Source organism: Tiliqua scincoides, chromosome 2 (genome assembly GCF_035046505.1).
Source record: "Tiliqua scincoides isolate rTilSci1 chromosome 2, rTilSci1.hap2, whole genome shotgun sequence".
NCBI lineage: Eukaryota > Metazoa > Chordata > Lepidosauria > Squamata > Scincidae > Tiliqua > Tiliqua scincoides.
This window is the reverse complement of record NC_089822.1, coordinates 123,784,385-123,805,425: the sequence shown is the minus strand read 5'-3', so window position 1 is coordinate 123,805,425 and position 21,041 is coordinate 123,784,385. Positions and strand designations below refer to the sequence as shown.

At 47.0% G+C, this 21,041-nt stretch overlaps 1 protein-coding gene and 1 pseudogene across 5 annotated transcripts in view; one reads left to right on the top strand and one right to left on the bottom strand.

Annotated features, from left to right (window-relative positions):
• The window catches only part of TNS2 (tensin 2), a 119,582-nt gene that overhangs the window by 8,122 nt on the left and 90,419 nt on the right, over positions 1 to 21,041 (bottom strand). For 4 of the 5 annotated variants that reach the window (XM_066613867.1, XM_066613870.1, XM_066613868.1 and 1 more), the window contains 16 exons: positions 20,425 to 20,596; positions 19,763 to 19,813; positions 18,267 to 18,389; positions 17,527 to 17,591; positions 17,162 to 17,245; positions 14,785 to 14,897; positions 13,510 to 13,570; positions 13,310 to 13,388; positions 12,300 to 12,429; positions 10,627 to 10,692; positions 8,751 to 8,867; positions 5,056 to 6,330; positions 4,425 to 4,572; positions 3,284 to 4,182; positions 1,184 to 1,270; positions 754 to 885 (listed from right to left, as the gene is read on the bottom strand). In XM_066613867.1, coding sequence (XP_066469964.1) covers positions 754 to 885; positions 1,184 to 1,270; positions 3,284 to 4,182; positions 4,425 to 4,572; positions 5,056 to 6,330; positions 8,751 to 8,867; positions 10,627 to 10,692; positions 12,300 to 12,429; positions 13,310 to 13,388; positions 13,510 to 13,570; positions 14,785 to 14,897; positions 17,162 to 17,245; positions 17,527 to 17,591; positions 18,267 to 18,389; positions 19,763 to 19,813; positions 20,425 to 20,596 — 3,602 coding nt within the window. Of the gene's footprint in view, positions 1 to 5; positions 632 to 753; positions 886 to 1,183; positions 1,271 to 3,283; positions 4,183 to 4,424; positions 4,573 to 5,055; positions 6,331 to 8,750; positions 8,868 to 10,626; positions 10,693 to 12,299; positions 12,430 to 13,309; positions 13,389 to 13,509; positions 13,571 to 14,784; positions 14,898 to 17,161; positions 17,246 to 17,526; positions 17,592 to 18,266; positions 18,390 to 19,762; positions 19,814 to 20,424; positions 20,597 to 21,041 lie in introns of those variants that run through there. The other variant, XM_066613871.1, reaches the window with a different exon arrangement.
• LOC136643464 (5S ribosomal RNA) lies at positions 4,845 to 4,961 on the top strand (annotated as a pseudogene).

Genomic DNA, 21,041 nt, shown 5'->3' with positions numbered 1-21,041 from the left:
CTTTCAAGTACTGTTCTATCCCCTGTGTCTCTCCTCCTATGTGGCAGCTTCTTGGGAAGGGCTCTGCTTAGCAGAAACGAAAGCTCAGGAGACTCACTGCAATCCTGGCAGAAGAGTTGGGTATTCTGGAGAGGATATATGGATAGGGAGGGACCCAACTGGGACCATGAGTTGGGAGCAAGAAGGGGCTCAGGGAATCTGTACACCTCTCAATTCTTGGCACTCCCCCTCTCTCTAAGGCATAGCAATGTCATGAGTGGTAGAACTAGTTCTGTGCAAAGCTGAGAGCAGGTTCTTTGCCCAGGAGCGGGTGAACATACGAAGCTGCCATCTGCTACTTATTCAGGCTGCTGCTCCATCCAACTCGGCTCTTTACTCTGACTAGAAGCAATTCTCCAGGGTTTCAGACAGGGGCCTTCCCCAGTCCTACTGAGATGCCAGGAACTGCACCTGGGGCAAGGTGCTGTCACTGACTTGTGGACCCACTTCCCTCAATACAGTAACTAATGGAAGACAACAGACACCAGTGGCCATGTTGCCTGCTCCTTTCTGTCTTGTACCACCAGATCATTGCAAAGGGAAGTCTCCAGGGCTCTCTCCTTCCATGCAAGCTGGTCCTGTAGTGGCCTTTCTGGGAAGGGGAACCATGAGACAAACGTAAGCATCGTATATTTTAGAAAGCGCAACTGCCTGCTGGGAAGGCAGTCTCTCTTTTGGAGTTGCAAGTCAGGAGGTTTTGGGGGTTTTCTTCACCTTTGGTGGAGTGGTTGATGCTGTTGGGTGGAGGCGTTGCCACCTTCAGAGCCAGGCCGTAGGCCCCCTGGAAGGAGTTACTGTCTCGGATGAGGAAGGTGCCTGGTTCCTTGTCCTTCAGGAGGGCAATGGCTGCTCAGGAAGAGAAGGAGCAAACAGTTGGTGAGCATCTTGTGAAGTTCTATCAGGGCAGGATTTGCTGCTTTACTATATAATTCTTCAAAATAAGGTCCGGCAATCGTCAGTCTCCCTGGAACTTTCTGGTGTGAAAAGGGCTCTCTATCCACTCTGCTTCCTACCCTTAATGCTTTAAACTTCTTTTCATAACTTTCCCTTCAGGAACCTCCTAGAGGAAGGCAGAATCAGCTACTGTTCTTATCAAATCCCAACCTTAACAGGTAAAAGTGCTTGGACATTAATGGTACTTTACCTTGGTCCCGTGACAAATGAGGCTTGTACCAGAACTTTGATGTATCTTGCACAAATTTGACGCTGACTTGATTCTCTTGCTGTGGATCTGGAAGAAAGTCAACTGGAATAAGTTACTTCTTGCACCCAAGCAAAGAAACAAAAGACCTTGGAATGTCTAATAAAGGGGGCAACATTAACAACATACAGTATATGTGAGCATACAGTGCTGTAGAGCAGGGGTGCCCAAACCCCGGCCCTGGGGCCACTTGCGGCCCTCGAGGCCTCTCAATGCGGCCCTCACAGAGCCCCCAGTCTCCAATGAGCTTCTGGCCCTCTGAGATTTGTTGTAGCCCACACTGGCCCGATGCAACTGCTGTCAGCGTGAGGGTGACTGTTTGACCTCTCGCGTGAGTTGTGGGATGAGGGCTTCTTCCACTGCTTGCTGTTTCACATATGTGATGCAATAGTGGCAGCAAAGGAAAGGCTGGTGTTGCTTTGTGCAAGGCCCTTTATAGGCCTTGAGCTATTGCAAGACCTTCATTCATTCATATAAGTTCAACTTTAATATATTAATTTATGTAAACTTATGTAAATTTCTTCAAATTTTAAATGTAAATTAATTCTTCCCCCCCCCCCCGGCCCCTGACACAGTGTCAGAGACAATGTGGCCCTCCTACCAGAAACTTTGGACACCCCTGCTGTAGAGCATTCAAGTATTTCACATGCATTATTTTCAGTGACTCCTACAATAATCTTGTAAGACTGGTCAAACATTTTGTGGAGGAAGGGTCATAACTCAGTGGTAGAGCATATGCTTTGGATGCAGAAGATCTCACGTTCAATCACATGCATCTCCATACCTCTGCATGCAAACTTAGAGGAATGCTACCAGGCAGTGCAGGCTAAGCTAAATGGGCCAGTGGCATGATGTTGGTTATCCCCAAATTGCAGTGGGGGAGAAGGGGAGTGTTAGGGGCCGAGGCTGAGAGAATAGCAGCTTGTTGAAGGCCTCTGAATGAGTTCATGGTAGAAGTGAGACCTGGATCAAGAAGGCACAAATTGCTGGTTCATGGCTCAGCCTTTTAGGCCATGTGCTCACAAGACAGCAGGCAGGGTAGTAAACCTGAGCCTGGGAAGCACTCCAGCAAAAGTGGAAGCCGCGCCTGCCCCCTGAAATGCTCCCTTTCAGCTTGGAAGGTAAGGTGGGGTGGGAAATGAGGGCATTGGGGAGAATTCCATCATGTGACTCAGCAGCTGTAGTCTCAGTGATACACACTACACAACAACAGTACAGATACACCAGTTTATCTTTTCATCTTCTGAACTACTCCTTGGTCATTATGCCACATGTTACCTGTCCTATTACTTGTTTCTTTTACTGCTTTTGTTCTGAGCGGGAAAAACCTGGATCAAACCATACCCTGTCAATGTGTATTATTACATTTATCATTTACCATTTAGACACTTTATGTTACAATGGAATGTATGGCAGGAGAAAAAAACTCAGCGCCATGTTTGCATTAATCAAGATGACCACAGGCAGAAAACCTTAACACGTGGTAAGCTGGGCACCTATGTTCATCCACGTTCCTGATCCAAACTCTGTACTGAAAAATGGCCACAGGGCTAAGCCCTTAAGAGCTCTGGTTTGAAGTGAGTACCTTATGGAGGTACTGCGAGGCAAGATTAGCCTGAACTATTCATTCAGAAATATCATGCGGTACAGTCCTCAGATGCAAACCACTTCAGATTGTACGTGGTGACTGCACGATTGAATGCACCCCTCTACAGAAAGCTAGATTGTCAGGGACAAGGATTCAGGCCTCCACCTGCCATTCTAGTTTTCTACATGCATGTGTGGGAGCATTCAAGCAACCCCTCACTTGCATTTTGAGTTGTACACTCCCAGGAAAGAGGGCTGAACTTTTTCTGAGTTTGTAGATCACTTTGAGACAGTCAGGGCAAGAGGCAGTCAGCTTTGAGACAGTCTGCTGCTGAGAAATACAGGGCCATAGCTGGGGACTTAGCGAGCAGAAACCTCATAAAAAAAAGGGAATCAGGGAGCTAAAGTTCTCTTCTCTCCATCCTTGCTGAATATTCATCGTAAAGCAGTTTTTACCTGGGCCAGGTGTACTGCCATCAGGTACACCAGGTGCAAAGGTAACATGGTGAGCGGACCCAGGGCTGCGACCAGGCGGGGAGCTCCTCTCCCAATTTCTAGTTGCTAGTGTGTGATGTTTCTCAGGTAACGGAGGTTGCTGTGGTTCACAGAGGTGATCCCGGCTGGAGAAGTTGCTCTCTACACCTGTGTAGTAGGCTGTTGCAATGGGGAAGGCTGGAGTTGGTGAGCCCTGCATGTCAACAAAACTGTAGCCAAGGGCTGGCTGCTGGACACTGACTGAGCAGGGCCCAAGAGAAGGTGTGCTGTTGGGACAACGAGGAAGGGTGTTCAACTCGGGTCCAGTTCTTTCACTGTGCGGACGCCCGTTACAAGTTGCCGCGATCTGAGGCGAGGCTGGAGCACTGGACACTGTTCTGCAGCTGGCCGGGGTCTGGCTGTGGCAGGGAACACCTGAGCTGCTCCTCTGGGCCTGTCCCTCTATAACTGGGCCTAGCTGGTGCCCTAAGACATCTTCACCAGACATCTCGTGGGAGACAGCTGTGGGACAAGGGCTAGACATCTCTGAACCATCCTGATGTGGCTGGATCTCTTGCAAGACACCGTTTTTGACTGTGGGCGAGGAGGCAACATGCGGTGGGCTGGACAGGCCCTGGGAGCGAGAATAGGGCTGTGGCAACTGGAGACCTAGTTTCAGGGGAGTCCCATTAGCTTGAGGTCTGAAGGTGGGGAGGTGGGTGAAGGCTTGCATCGGGGCTGGAGAATGCGTGGGGCTGCTTGATGAAGCCATCCTTTCTGGGCTTCTTTTCCAGCCAGGAGGAGCCAGCTCCTCAGGGCTCAACTGAAGCACGTGTTCAGCGGGGTTGCCAGTCTTGTTGATGTGCTTATGTGTTCCAGGCCTGCAAGGTAGCAAGCGTACCATTAACAGACTGTGACTTACACTTGGCTTACAAAGGAAAAACACCTGCGTGCTGGTGTGGCAATACACAGCTACTCAAGAAAAAAATACACCCCCAAGCCTGCCGAGCAACCCAAGGCTGCTCACGCGAACAGTACAATGAAATGCCACAGGTAGCAACAGTCTTTTAAAAAACGCTGAGCTGAGAAAAGTGTGCACTCCCTTTCTCTATGGTACACTTACCTGTCGTTGCTGAATACTGGGCTGCTGGTGTGCACAGGGATGGGGGGCCCAGAGGCCTCTGCACAAGCAGCTCGTACCTCCTGTCGATGCTGCTGCAAGGAGGGAGGGGTATCTTGCCAGGGCACGGCTTCCCTGCAGTCTTGCAGCTCTGCAGAAAGGGAGAGGAGAGGCAGGGTCGGCCAGAGCACAGCCAAGCCACGTCCACATGTTTGTATGCAACAGGTTCCAGATTCTTGAGCCTTGGACAACAGGGATTCCTATAACGAAATCACTGCTGCCTAGGAAGAGGCCCAGGTGGCATCAGGGCAGAAAAAGCTCAGGGCCTGGTAGCTGGCGTTGGTTACTTAGCATGGAGCAGTGGGGGGTTGGGAGAAAAGGCTCGCTGGCTATTTATGCCACTCCCTTAACTTCCTCCCATTGGCTTGGAACTGTTACCCTGCACTTGCCTGATCTCGTCTGATCTCGGAAGCTAAGCAGGGTCAGGCCTGGTTAGTACTTGGATGGGAGACCGCCTGGGAATGCCGGGTGCTGTAGGCTTATACCATAGTCTCTCGAGACTGAAGGCTGCAACCATTGGCTTGGAAGCCCAGGCACCCTCCCACACCACACCAGTCAATATCACCACACTTACCACATGGCCTCTCTGGAGGTCCTGGCTGTAAGTATCCATCATTGCTCTCCAGGGGCTCGTATCCATGCTTCCTGCTTGGTGGGTATGGCGGGCTGGTTGGTGAAACAGAGCCTGAGTGGGGAGACCCTGAGTATCCTGAGGCATAAGGGGAAATGCAGGCCTTGGCTGGGGCTCTGCCATATGTGTAGGGTGCTACTGGAGGGTACGCGGGACCAAAGCGAGGGTAGGGATAGACCTCTGTGGTCTCTTCCATGACTTTTGACCGCTGGTGGGCAGGGTAAGCATGACCTAGGTGTGCCGCCATCATCTTGGGTTCAAAGTTAAAAGCTTGATGTTGCCCATGAGTTACATGAGGGTGCCCATAGGTAGTGGGCATAAGGAGAGGCACAGGTTGCCCACCCCGGTGAAGGGGATGATGGAGTAGGGATGGCCTCGTGTTCTCCATCCCCCACAGATCAGGCTCCCGGTCTAGACGTAGGCCATAGAAGGAAGCAGTGGGGATTCTTGCCTCATCACGAGCTGCCTCTTGGCAATCTTGGCATGGGCATAAGAAAGTGGGAGGGTCCTCCAAGATCAGCAGCTCCTCATGATCCCGTCGGCTAGGACTGTGAGGGGACAATGGGTCGTGGCCGAAGGGGAAGGAGTGGGGCTGGATGCTGTCAGAAAGAGAGCGATATACTCGTCGCTTCTCCTCAAATCCATCAGGGTGCGTGTGGGGGTGCCCACCATTGTAGACTGGCTGCCGCCGCTCCAGTGTGCCATCGGGTCTATAATAGGCCACATTGTGAGGCCTCTCGGGGCTGTGGGAGCGATAACCAAGGCGACAGGAACAATGGCGGGTCAGGCCTGAGCGCTGCGTTGGGTAAGGAAAGAGGGTTCCTGGTTGACCTAAGTCGGGAAGATCATCTTCCAAAATGGCAGTTTCTCTTTCTTTGGTAGCACTGGAAGAGGGGAGGACAGCATGACGACAATTCCCTTCACTTGGCTGCCGAGACAGAGGCTGGACACCAAATCCACCCAAGAGCCTATCTAGTTCTTCTTTCTCGGCGGGCGTAGGCTGTGGTCTGGACGGTGGCGTGTTGTCATCTGCCTTCTCGGTCAGCATGGAGGAGTGCCCCGAGTCACTGCTAATGGACAGGAGGCGTCCCCCTTGCTGTGGAGGGGACTCTGGACTGCAGGGGCTACCATTGGTAGAGGAGTAGCTACCCAGATCTGCTTTCTTCTTGACCCTGGCATAGAGGCTTCCGTCAAGAGGGCCCCGGGTGTGCGAGACATCTGCAAAGGAGCAGAGATACCATTCAGGGGCAGTAGAGAGCACTAGAAAATCTGAGCACTCGCCCCACAGGTGTGGTCTGGAATCTCCCCATCAGGCATCTAAGTACATTCAAGGGCTTATACTCAGGCACTTTGGGCAAGACAAAGAATGGATATATAAGTGAACATACACGCACTACTTTAAGCAAACAACAAAAGGGTGGACTCCCCATCTGATGCCCAAAGACCGAGGGAGAAGACTGATGGCTGCAGCAGGGATTTGACTTGCTGGCTTGTATAAATGCTATGCAGATTGAGAACTGCCCATGGCTAGTTTCACTCCATGTATGTTCCATGAGGATATGATAACCCACCCACCCCCCAATTATGCTGAAAGTTATTTGAGAGAGAGGCTACTGTTAATGAAGTGTATACATGACCGTGTTTGCCTTTGGCGATCAGGTTTTGCAAGTGTTTGTATTGTTTCAAAAGATTCCAAAATCTGTTTAGCCAGAGGCGAGAAGGAGATTTTTTTTAAAAGTTTGTATACACTGTAGGAAGCCAAACTCTCCTCAAATCACTTTTGACCCCCTTATAAGCTAGGCATACTTGAGTGGGAGTAAGAGGGACATATGTCCTAGGAACCAGGCTGGTGGGTGGCACTGTCATCCATACCCCCATGGCACTTAATCAGCTGGCATGCCAATCCAAGGCATGCCATCCCTGAGGGCTTTTCCCCCAGAGGTGTTCTGAGGGCAGTGGAAGCCATGTGCTGCCTCCCTGACAGCCTTGCAAAGCCCTCAGAGAGCAAAAATACATCACTTCTTTGTGTCCTCCGTAAAACTGGAAGTGACATTTTTATGCACTTAGAAGGCATACTGAGGGCTGGGGAAGTCTTCCAGTCCTCAGAATGCCTTTTTCTAAAGACAAAAACTTCACTTCTGGTTCCTCTGCGAAACTGGAAATGATCTTTTTCAGTCCTCCAAGGGCTTTTCGAGGCCTTCAGAGGGTCAGGGAGGTAGCGTGCAGCCTCCCTGGGCACCCAGGTGGGGCGGCAGCCTGGCCGGTGGGAAGAGGGCAGCAGGTTGCGGTTGCGGCCATGGGCACCACCAGGGCCAGGATCACTACTGCTTATAAGCCACTGTCTCTCTTCAGTTTTAGTAAGGTTAATGATCATGCTGAAATGTATTCAGCAAAGAGGAACAAGTCATCACCGCATGGCCAAGTGTGCATTTTCTTCCCCATGTATACGGACCTGAGAGGTTATTACTCATTAATCCAGCTCACCATCATCCTCCACCCCCAACATTTATGGCACTCTTTCCATTAACTCACTTTCCAAACACAACAGCTTCCCTTCTTCAAACATCAGCTCTTGCTGGGAAAGAGGAGGGTGTTTTACTCCATCCTGTTGCGAGTTTTTCTGGTCTCTGACGCAACTATTAAATTGCCATTTGATTACTCCCTTTTGGTATTTTATTTATTTTAGTTCTTAACGAGTTTACTTTAAGGGGACATTAGGAGGAAACTGTAATCAGGAAGGCTCAGGAAAAGTTGAGATTGTTGCTCCCAGGAGCAACAAAGTCGCTGTGGTCTGTGTTGCAAGGGGAAGGATGCACCTTCCTGCCAAGACTAGGTCTCAAACTTTAAAATACCAAATCAAGGTATTTGAGCTTCCCCCAAGTGTAACTAGGAGAAGGTCTACTGGGAGTCCCCTGGCTCACTTCGTACTGATTGAATCACCCACACAGTACAGAGTGAAAAAGGTCTCAGTTATGTGGGTCATCATCCCACAGCAGGCATGTGCGCCCATTCTCACTGAAAGCAAAACAAAACCCCAAAGCATCCCATACCCAGAAGTGTTATGGCAAAGGGGCCTAAGAGTGCATCTCGTTGTGGTGGGGAAAGGGTCCATTATAAGGCAGTATGAAACTGTAAAACCCCAACATAAAGTCTGAGATGTTTAAAACTTACATAAAATGTAAGAATTTAATTAGGATATATTCCTAAATGAGCTAAGCCCCCCAGTGGCTATGACTCTGTAAGCCTATCTTCATAGTCTTAGGGTGAAATCCTAACCCCTTATATGTCAGTGCTTTCCAGCACAGTGCTTTCCAGCCAATAGGACATGTGCTGCACCCTGCAGTTGGGTGTCACTCATGGAGGCCTCCTCAGAGTAAGGGAATGTTTGTTCCTTTACCTTGGAGCTGCATTGCCCTTATGTCATTGCTGGAAAGCACTGACATAAGGGGTTAGGATTGCACCCTTAGTGAATCTAGAAGCTCTCAGGATGATGAATTTTGCATCTGATGTCCGGGTTTCTTCTGGGCGTATGTAGATTTACAAAACACACACAGCCTTGCTTATAACATGGCAACAGGGTTTGTCTGCTCAGAAGAGGTTCTCGGAATGCCTGGTTGAAATGGGGCCCTACAAGATACCTTCCAAGCTGTCCTCATGGTGCAGGTTGAAGTTCTCATAGGAGTCCCAGCGCACTACAGGGTCTGAGATATTGTAATCCACTGTTGCAGCAGCATGGTTCCTGTAGGGCTCCCAGCCTGTGATAAGAAAATGTCGGTACCAAAGGAATACTGGTAAGCCTGCTCTCCAACCAAGAACACTGGATAGGATGATTCCGAGAGGGTTTTGTAGCTAGCTGTCAATTAGTTTTTTTATCATAAGTTTTCCTTTTGTGTACAATACAATATGTTGCATTGTATATTGCATTCTTTTTAAATGGATGTAAGTTAACTTTGTTTCCCCAGTGGGAAAGAAAGGTAAGATATCAATATTTTAGAATAAATAAAATATTTCCCATTCATACTCCAAACAAGGGGGTTGATGGCAGCCTATAACTTTTGGCAGGCCAACTTTTGGTCAGATTATGCACAAGTTTATTTAAATGTATAAACTAGGCTATTTTCTAGGGTCACATGAGGTTGACAAGATTTTCAAAATTTCTCTCTTCTTTCTAAATAAACAAATCAGCAAGCAAGCAAGCAGATTGCCAAATTTCCACTGTACTCCAATATGACCAACAGAACCTAGGATAGGGTTATGCAAACAGAAACAGGCTTTGAACTCCCCTCACTCCAGTGGTGTGCCCGAGTGCATAATTTTACTGTCTCCAGTATAAATGCATGTCAGCCATTCACTTCTAGGAGAAAAGAACAACAGCCCTGACTGACAGGGATTTTGCAAGCATGTGCAATTAATGCACCTCTGTGGACAGAACACACAGCAATACACTACTACACCCAGTACACAAACTCTCCCTCCACAAACCCCTGCTCTTCATAATCTTAAATATGTATATATGCATCTAATTATGAACACGCTGAAACCTTAGTCATTCCCGTCATGTTGACTGGCCATTGGTTTTGAGCAGATACAACCCCTCTTTGTATCTGCCGCGGCCAAGCGGTTAGGTCAGTGAGTTTCTGCTGCTGTGATAATTCAGAAGCTAAGCTGCTGGGAGTGACTCAAAGATTCCCACTTTTTACTAATGTTTTAGAGATTAATGGATAATCTTCATTACTGACCAATTACACTGATATTCCACCTTTCTTTTGTGGAAATGAAGCCAGCATACATGAGAAGAGCGCCGCTGGATCAGGCCAAGGGTCCATCTAGTACAGCTTCCTGTATCTCACAGTGGCCCACTGGATGCCTCAGGGAGCACACAAAACAATAAGAGACCTGCATCCTGGTGCCACTCCCTTAAAGCTGGCATTTTGAGATAGTCTATTTCTAAAACTAGGAGGCTGAATATACCTAATGTGGTTTGTAACCTGTGATGAACTAGAAATCTGTCCAATCCCCTTTTAAAGGCACCTAGGCCAGATGCCATCACAAACTGTGGCAAGGAGTTCCAGACACTAATTAAACACTAGGTAAAGAAATATCTTCTTTTGTCTGTTCTAACTCTCCCAACACTCAATTTTCTGAGTGTTGTATGAGAGAGAAAAGAACATCCCTCTATCCACTCTATTCGTCCCCTACATAATTTTGTATGCCTCAGTCATGTCCCCCCTCAGGCACCTCTTTTTTTAGACTAAAGAGCCCCAAACTTTGTAGCCTTTCCTCATAAGGGAGGTGCCCCAGCCCATCAATCATTTTGGTCACTCTTTTCTGCACCTGGGAGTCCCAGGCAGGGTCCCACCCAAGACCCAGTTAGCTTCAGCACATGCTTGCATCTGGTGCCTTTTGACCACAGCCCTGGGACCTGACTTCTGGGTCAAGCAAGGGCTGTAATGCCTGAGAGAAGCTTATGGTCATACATCCATCCATGCCCCTTCAACTCCACCATTCACCCACCTTTAATTTTCTCTGGGCTGGAAGAGAAGATAAATTCCACACTTGCTTCAAAGGGGAATCGTTCATCTGGGGAGAGAACACAGAGAGATGAACAGACTAAAGGTCATGCCCAGATTCTGATAGCCCAGAGTGGTCATCTGCTTCACAGGTCACATTCACACAAATCTGAAAAACCCTTTAAACCCATTTTACAGCTTTTAAGGAGAGATAAGTTTTGTTTCTTTGGAGACCCTGTTTACTTAGCAAACTTGTATCAGTTTACACCACTTTAATGTTCACGGGCAGTGGCATTCCCAGAGGAGGGACATAGCGCTCAGTTTTGCAGGGTGCCTCAATGCACTGTGCAAGCTGTCCCTCCCCCTCATCACTGGAGCTATTCCAGGCAGCAAGAGCAACATGTTGGTGTCTCCTCTGCTTTGCTCTCGCCACCCAGAATGGCTCTGACGGCAAAGGGGAGGGGCAGCTTATATGGCTTGTTGAGGCGCCCTGCAAAACTTAGCTCTGTGCCCCCCTCTGGGAACAACGCTGTTCATGGTTTCTGAAATAATTCTGGGAAATGTAATTTGGTACAGTGGTAAGAATTCTGCATTTGTGATCCCTACCCATTCCATGGAACGACATTTCCAGAGTTCTTCAAAGACAGCTCCATGTCAACTACATCAAAGTCATATCCAAACAAGAGGCAACCAAGGAAAGGGTGAGGGAGTTCTGGAACCTGGGTGCAATGGCCAAGAAAGTTCTGGCCTTTGTAACCACCCACCTGATCTCAGAAGAGATTGCAACACAGAGCAGGGTCTCGACCCAAGACAGAAGATGGGTTCATACAAGATAGAAGATGGGAGAAGATAGCAGGGAATCTTTCAGAAGTAGATCATAAGAACATAAGAACAGCCCCATTGGATCAGGCCATAGGCCCATCTAGTCCAGCTTCCTGTATCTCACAGCGGCCCACCAAATGCCCCAGGGAGCACACCAGATAACAAGAGACCTCATCCTGGTGCCCTCCCCTACATCTGGCATTCTGACTTAACCCATTTCTAAAATCAGGAGGTTGCACATACACACCATGGCTTGTAACCCGTAATGGATTTTTCCTCCAGAAACTTGTCCAATCCCCTTTTAAAGGCAGATCCAGGCAGACTCACCATGTTGGAACCAAAACACATGTTCAGCAAAATCCTGGGCTAATACCATTTTGGGGGTTAGTGAATGTTCCGCCCAAACCCTCTTCCTAATGTCTTTGGGCAAGGAGCTTTTTACTTGCAAGAAAGTTTAAAAGTGAACATAGGAGGCTGCCTTATATTGAATCAGTCTACTGGTCCATCTAGGTCCATCTAGGCCAGCTGCAGGCACTCCACAGTCTCTCCCTGCACCTGCTACCCAAGATCCCCTAAACTGGAAATGCTGGCGATTCACCCCAAGGCCTCCCACAAGCAAGTACACACTCATTTACCATGGGTTTTGCTGAACAAGTGAATCAATCTTTGGTCTGTGCAGCAAAGATATGAAGAATCTTGGATACCACGAGAAAGACTAATTTTTTTTTTCATTCCCAGGATTAACCTTCATATCACAGCCATGAAAACAGGCTCTTGCCTCCAAAAACTGAAAGAATGTCTTTGAGGTGAACACCCGTTACCATTCATTTCTAGAATTAGGCATCTCCCTCTCACCTCTCCAGGCTTCATCTAGCTCATCTTTGCTGAACCAGAGTTGGGTGCTGTGGATGGTGCAAGTGTGAAATTGGACACAGAACACAATGTCACGCTCAGTTCCTTGGATCTGCTTATGGTAGCATTTCACCTGGTGCGGGTGGGAGAGAGAGAAAAAAAAAACAGGTAGGCACAATAGTGGCTGGATAGTGTAGTTTTCCTAGCTGGTATATATGCTTTCATCACTATCCCATTACACACACACACACCCTGAAACTAACTTCTACTGAGTCAGACCATTAGTCCACCTAGTGCCATACTGAGTACAGGACACTGGCTGGCAGCAACTCTTCTGGGTTTCAGAAAGGGGTCTTTCCCAGCAGTACCTGGAGATGCTTCCAGGGACTGAATGAATCTGGGATCTGCAACATGCAAAAGAGGTGCTCTAGCACTGAGCTAAGGGCATGGAGAGCAAGACATCTGCTAATGCACAAACACAGTTGCTTCTAGCTCAACTGTTTGCACAGATTTCATGCACAGTTGGCAGCTTTGTTCTGGATCCAGAATTACTGCAAGGGGAATATTAAATATATCAGGTTAAATCATTGCTGGTTATGAGCTTACTGACTGAGATCAGTAACCATGATTTAACACGATATGAAAGCCAACACGGAAGAATGCAATATGGAATTTTTAAAATAAATTTACATTTAAACTACAGTGGAGGAGAAGTAAAAAAGCATTAAAAAGACTACTTCTTTCTCTCTCTCTGACTGTTGGAGGCCTGCAGGCACTAGAAGGCTTTGCGTGCTAGTTCCCTGATAGTCTGCAGTATAGCACACAGCATGGCATGACATCCAATGCACTGACAGTTTCCACATGAGATGGGGCAGAGAAATGAGTGGCAGTGTCATGTCACACATCATGCCATATGTAATATTGAGGAAAGCTAAGAAACAAACACATGGTGGCAGCAGCTGGATCTCTCTTGTAATACTTAGATCCACCTTAAAGTGGCTGGCTGTACTCACCATGACATCCCCCTTCAGAAGCAAGGCTGGCTCCAGGGTGATGCAGAGCTTCTGACTCCCACCAGCACCGTGGAGGCTGCTGCAAGTCACAGAGAAACACAAGGGAGTTAGGATCAAAGACAAGGAGACTGGTCCCTACGCCAGAAAAGTCCAGAGGATGAGCTAGCCAGTTCCTCTTGAGAAAGTCAACTTATACTCACTAGATTCCAGAGGTATAGACCAACTGCATGGACTGATAGATCTTCAGGAAAGGCTGATAGCCTAGGAGAAGCAAGATCAGTTATTTTACAAAGTTAAAAAGATACACTTCTGTGCTGGAAGGTCAAAACACACCTTGCCTCTAAACTAGGGAAGGATGCAGGTAGACAGAGAGAAAACCACCATGAGAAGTGGGAAGAAGTGTAGGGCACACATTTTATAGACGACACATTAACTGAAGAAAGGGGCAATGAGAATAAATTCCCAATAGGAACATGATAGTACGTACAGCATTGGAAGATACATGTGCCCATGTCTGATTTTACAAATCCTCAGTTCCATGTCCAGTACCAAAATCCATACTCTTGCTGTATGGAATCCACAACACCCGGCGCATATCAGATTCACATGAACAGCTTTCCTGCACAAAGAACTCACTCTGCAACCCTGGAAATAATACTGCAGATTCCATGAGGGAGTTGAATCCACTAGAATCGGCATAAGAACATGGACTTCTCTTCTGCTTCTGGCTGGGTGGATACTCCTTGAATAGTGATCCCCAATTGATTCGCTTGGTTCATTGGCATGTTAGGGATGGCCCTGCACATATAGCATTGCTTTCCAGTATGTGCATGTTCTAACATAAGCTTAAGAACAGGACACTCTAGCAAGTCCAGCACACTGTCTTCCACAGGGCCAATCAAATGCCACCAGAAAGTCTACAAACAGGGCACAAGAACAACCATCTTTAACACTGATGGTCCACAGCACCTGGTACTTACAAGCATATTGCTTCTGAACATGGAGGCTCTACTGAGCTTTTGGAGGCTATGGATAGGCATATCCGCCATGAATTTGTTTAACAGTTTAAAAAAGTCATCTAAGGTCTTTGCCACACCTCATGGGAGTGAATTCCATAAGTTCATTATGTGCTATACAAAGAAAAATTTCCTTTTGACTGACTGCTGCCAATCAATTCTGCTGGGTGACCCCCAAGTTCTAGTGTTATGCAAGAGGAAGAAAACTTTTTCTCTAGTTACTTTTCCCATACCATTCATAATTTTAAAACTTTCATCATTTTCTTTCATTCATTTTCTCTCTCTTTACTCATCCTTTGGAACTCCAAAGAACTATCTACAAATGGTATAAGAACAGACTAGCATGAACAATTTTGGCAGTTTTTTTTGTGTGTGTATTCACATGCTTGATGTGCATTTGGATGGATTGGGGGGGTTGTTTTCTGGATATCTTTTTCATGATCCCCCAATGGCACTTACCTCCTCCAGCCTCAAACGTGGGGATAGTTGGGAGCAAAACATGATGCAGAAAGAGCGTGCTGCTGTTCATCTTGATTGTGCCGGAGAGTAGTCCACTGAAATAATGGATGTACCTGTCCACAGGGAATGGAGGAAGGGGTCAATGGTGAGTCCTTAGGCCAGTGGTCCCCAAATCTTTCTGATTGGCGACTCTCTTGAACTACTGGGCCACTCCCTTGACATACTGGGCCATTGGGCACAGCTCTCCATTAGGGCTACAATCCTATACATTGTATAGGGTGATGTGTTCTTCTCAAGGATTCCACATGGCTGGTTTCCATGGCTCACCAGGAGCCACAGCTCACAGTTTGGGAACCACACCCATAGGGCAGGTAAAAGCAGCTGTTCTCTGGCAACAGATTGCACATCAAATGCACATGGAACACACATGCATCCTCATATATGATCTCATTTTAACTGAAGAATTTCTACCCCATCCTTTTCCCAGTAAGGGCACTCAAAAGGCACTCTTGTAATTTTAAATTTCAAGATTTAAAAACATATAATAATAAAACATTAAAATAAAGACAAAAGCCCCAGTGGATCACATAAAAACCATTAAAAATTACATCTAATTAAAATGGCAGTCCATCATGTCAGCCATCGAAAGCCATCCTGAATAACTAGGTTTTAAGACCCTGCAGCAACTGTTGCCCTGCAGATGCCTGATCTCATCTGATCTTAGAAGCTAAGCAGGTTCAGGCCTGGTTAGTACTTGGATGGGAGACCGCCTGGGAATACTGTGTGCTGTAGGCTTATACCATAGTCTTTCAAGACTGAAGGTTGCCAACCAAGGCCCTGCAGAAATGTCTCCAAGCAGTTCTTAGTTTCAAGGGGAAGGAGTTCCACAATTGGGGAAGGCCACCACTGAGTAGGCCATATTTCTTGCCACCCTCACCTCCATCAATGGCATCATGGTTAAAAGTGCCCCCTCTTATGACTTCAGAGAAAGTCATTAAAAGGTCAGATTAAAAGGAAGGTGGTCCTTCAAACACCTTGATCCCAAGCTGTAAAGGGCCTTAAAAGTCAAACCTAGCACCTTGAATTGTGCCTGGAAATGAACAGGCAGTCACAGTAGCTGCCAAAGCAGCAACCCCAACTGAGTTGAACCAGCAAGCCCCCACAACCATATGGGCAGCAGTATTCTGCACCAATTGTAGCTTGCAGGCAGTCTTCAAAGGCAGCCCCACCTAGAGCATGTTGTAGTCATCTAACTTAGGCATCAGTAAGGCATGGGTCACCGTGGCCGGGTCTGAGCGATTGTAGCTGTCAGATCACCCAAATGCTCCCCTCACCACAGCCACCACCTGGGAGTGCAGGAGTAGCTTCAAATTCAGGAGAACCCCTGTCTTATCAAATCTAAGGTTGATGATGTCATAGGTCCTTCTGATGCAATGACTTATAACCACTTGGGCATTTCTACCTGTCCCTTGTCCTGGTTAGGGAGGGATGGATGCCCAATCAACTGTTGCATGCCAATCACATTAGGAGGTCTGGCCAGAATCTATTGGGGGAAAACAGATGGGAAGATAGGTTTTTCCCATCTGTCCTGCCATGTGGCCTCACTGCAATGGCATTCAAAACAGCTCGGTCTGGTATCAGGAGCTTTTTGCCTTTGCTTAGTCATTAGCATGAGGATCTTTGGCAAATTTTCCCCCCACTGCATTTCTGGCTCAGATTCAAGCTCCAGTCCTTATTTCAGCTCAACCTGCCCCCCACTCCAACTCTCAGCAACAGATTAGCATGGATCCTGAGTTGGAAAACACCCGTACTGTGCCAAATTCGGATATGATTATTCATTGCTCTAGTAAAAGAAGCTGCCTGGCCATAGCAGACATACAAAGTCTTGATAACAGACCTCTGAGTCACTCTATTCCTGCTGCCTCACCAGCTGCAGCTGGCACACCAGTCCTGACCACCATGTTTACTCAGTGGAAACAAAGCAACTGTGCTTGGGGTGCAGGTAGCAACTGTGAGCAGCAGGTGCAGTCTGGTGGTTAACTGGGGGTGGGTACATGAGGATCTTCCTTGATCCCTTGCCAGTTTGCTCTCCTCTACTGAGAACTTTGTGCATTTAGGAAGGCAGGGAACACTGGACAGTTCCAACAGTCTCCAGGCACAAGGACTAGGCCATCTGAATATATAACACCCCCCCCCCACACCTGTTTTCAGAAACTTTTTCACAAGTCCCTCACAACTACGACAGCTCAATATGCTGCCCTGCCTCCTTCTAGTAGCTCATTTTCACAGGCCCACCACTTATAAAACACCAGTGCTAGCCTGTAGTGGGGAGTTATGAGTAGGGAGGAAAAGCAGGGCAAGTAGATGCAAGTCTCACCTCTTCTGGGAAGGTTGCAAGGAGGCAGCCACCTTGTCCTCACAGAATTTGCGCATGGTCAGTGTGCTGAGGGCCTGGTCTGCACTGGGAGAGAAGGAAAGGGAATGCGTCAGTATGTGCTCACGTGCGTCTGTGTGAAGCCAAATACGGAAGCTCAGTTATATCTGCATTCTATCCACAGTGACTCAACCTAAGGGGCACAATTCTGGAGAAAGAAGAAAAATGATATTCCAGAGGAGAGAAAAAGAACACCTATTGCATGCAAGGGACGGAGAGAAGTAAGTGCCATGGGAATTACGACACACTCAGCCTCCCACCCTAACCCACATTGCCACCACTTCCCGCCTCCCCCATGCTCCCAATACCTTGCAGAAATTTTGCTGAAGTACATGTAGGCTGCTACGATCACACCTGTTTTGCCCTTGTTGCCCTGGCACAGAGAGAGAGAGGGAGGGAGGAAAAATGTATTAAATGCTAGAACTAGGACCATAATGCAACTGAGCTGTCAGACCAGGGTACCAAAAAAAAATGCTGCAAAACTGACAGATTCTCTTGCACTGGTGAGTAACTTAAATTAATAAGACAAAGCATTACTAGGAAAAATCCATTAATATTTCCTTCTCCGCTAAGTTTGAGAACATGCCATGCTTCTCAATCAGGCTTCGATCACCACCACATAATAAGTAACACATCAGATTCCCAAAAGGTTTGAATAAAAAATTCAACATCTTCAAAATCTATCAGATCCTCCTACTGGGGAGGATCTAATTTTCAAAAGATGCATTAATGTTGATTTCAATTGCCAGAAACAGGTCTGATAATCCAATAGCCAGGTCCACCCATACCTGAAATGGAGTTCTAAGTGTCTGAATTTGCAACATAATCCTCATGAGTCCACAGCATCTGTGCCATCCCTACCACAGAATCTACAGGAGCATAGTTTGGGGAACATACTGAACATGCCCAGCTCCCTGTCCTCAGAAACCAAGCCAATTTATGCACTCCCACCCCTGGCATTCTACTGTCCACTCTTTGCCATTCATAGCTGGTTCCCCTAAATCTCTGCGTACAGTGGCCAAGAATATTGCAGCATTTCCCCCTGTACCTTGCAATGAAGCACAACCACATGATGTGGGTCCGAGTTCAACCAGGTCTCCATGGCTTTGCAGATCGAGCAAATTTTGTCCAGTGGTGGTGCATGAAGGTCCGGCCAGCCAAAATCTTGCACCTGCGTCAGGTAGGGAAGAGACGCATCCAAGTTAAGAACATTTACGCGCGCGCGCGCACACAAAATCAGATGTGCCCAGGATGAAGAGGTTTAGAATTATTTAATGCAAAAATTCCACATTCTGCTACCAGGAATCCAAATCATCAGAACACACTATGCAAACCAAATGAACCTCCGTAATCCAGCATAAGAGAGATATGTACAATCAGAGATTGGGTTGGGGTTTTTACTGTACATTTTCTGCTCGTGGTTCCTATTTTTCCCTCCCCCTATATTGAGATGTCAAAGAAAATGGAATTGAGAAGAGACACAGGGTCCAATCCTATCCAACTTTCCTGCACCAGTGCAGCCGTAATGTAGCCCTGAGATAAGGGAACAAATGTTCCCTTACCTTGAGGAGGACTCTGTGACAGCCTCCCCACAAAAGGATGCACCGCACACCCCATTGGCATGGTTGCACCAGCACTGGAAAATTGGATAGGATTGGGCCCACAGGCATTTAATTAGGAATAGAGGGGCATGCACTGGGGCTAGGTAAGCAGCTGGGGCAGAAAACTATCTTTCTTCTCCATAAAATTTCATGCACACTGATGACACCATATAATCAAACTATAATCTGTCCCTCATTGCAATTTCATGTACTTGGCATTTCTCTGGTTCTTAAGAGTTCATCTGACATTGACAATACAATTTAATGGACCACCATTAGAACTGGAAAGCTTATTCCATTTTAAAACCATCACCTTTATTCCTGGATTGCTGGAGGTGATACCATGCCCTCTAAGAGGTGAAATCAGGGGCATACGCTTTTTTTTTTTTTTTAAAGTCTACCCCAAAATAACTTTTTTTGGTAGCACTGAAGGAGTGCACTTCACTATCTTTACAAAAAACTGATGAAATTATACAACAGCACATGAGAAAATTTTATCTAAATCAGTGTCTATTATGCGACATCAGTCTTATTAGGGAGGTGACAGCTGCTGCCAAGGTAAACTTCAGCCCCTCCCCAATTCACTTCCACAACACACCTTCATTGGGACAGGGATCATATCAAGCACTACGCAGATTGTGGATGCTGGAAATCAAGAAGGCAACTGCCATCAATTTCTACTTCTAGCAGCTGAAAGCATGTTGGGCTGCAGGTCCATGGATTGCTGCTTCTCTCCTTTCCTTTTGACTTGCTGAGAGCAAGAGTGCCTGAAGCAAGGGCAACACTCACTGTTTGGGTTGCCACTTAGGAAGGCCTGAATAGTTATTTTTGTGGATTTTCTCAGAAAAAACAACAACATTCAAAAGCCACCAATATAGCTGCCGGACAAACTCTCAGGCTTCAGATCAGTATCATTCTCTTACCCTCAATACTCCTCACTCACCTTGGGGTTCAGTCTGATGAGGTCATGCCTCTTCTCTGACAGATTGAAGAGCTGGTGACAGAAAGATACAGCATTTTATTGGACACTATGACTCATGCAGACCTTTCTGCAGGGTCATCAACTAGTTTGTATCTTACTTCTCTAACAGGACTATAGTAATGTGTCTGGAAACTGGTATGGTCTGAAAAGATAGATTCCAAATTCCACCCTGGCTCCACACACCCCTAGCCAAATTCTTCCTCCCAACTCTGCCTATTGATCAATATTTTTAGTTAGCAGTTTGGTCCTCGCTTTGCAGCTTTGCATTTTACTTTGCCACATAGGAACAAAATGTCCAAGTTCCTTCCACTTCCTGTTCCTTCACAGTGTCATGCTCAAGATGTAGCCTTTGCATCTCCTTGCCCATAAAATGCACATGATGCCTCATCATTGGCACTTAGATGCTAACGTATTTCAGTTAGGACATCCTGTTTCAGCATGACAGGTTAATGCGTAAAGACCCTCTCTGCCTTCTTGAGCAGGCAGGTCCGTGCATCAAGGCAAGCACATCACTATAGAAAGCATGCAGTACCAATTTTCAACACCTCTTCCTACAAGAACACCTGCAGGCCCAAATACTTTTTTGCTCATTGTCATCTCCAGCTTCCCTTGGCCTCTTTTACCATGTACTTGTCCTCATGCTTAGATTTCAGCATCTGAGCCACCTCCCGGAGGTTGCCCCTGTAACGTTGCTCCTCCAAGGCAGGGGGGAAGAAGACAGAGATGATGCGCTCAGTGATGTAGGTCAGGTCAAAGTCATACTTGCGTTCCATCACGTGGTCCAGGCTGAAACTTCTAAGGGAAGAAAGGAATATGTTTGGAGGAAACCAGGTCCCTCGTGGATGTACCCTAATCTTCAGAAACCTGACAGACCCTGCTGCACAAGGAAACTAAAAGTATAGAAAATAGAAAAAAGTAGACTTCAGGGTATACCTGCTTCATTCCAATTCTGCCAATTGGTTTTGCAGAGATTGAGTCCATTATTGCAACTACATTTATTGTTAATAGACGCCACAATTTTTAAAAATTGTGCTGCTGTTATCTTTTGCTACCCAGATCATATTCCACCCCAAACCTTACTATTATGCACCTTAGGATCACTGGCCGAGAGGTGGACACCCCAAATGCAACTGTGGTCTTACAGTGCCACTGGTAACTGGCTGTTGTGGAGGGTTCCATTAATGGTCAAAGGGGAGAAAGGTGAACCTAAGATAGGTGTTCCATATGATCTATCCATGGG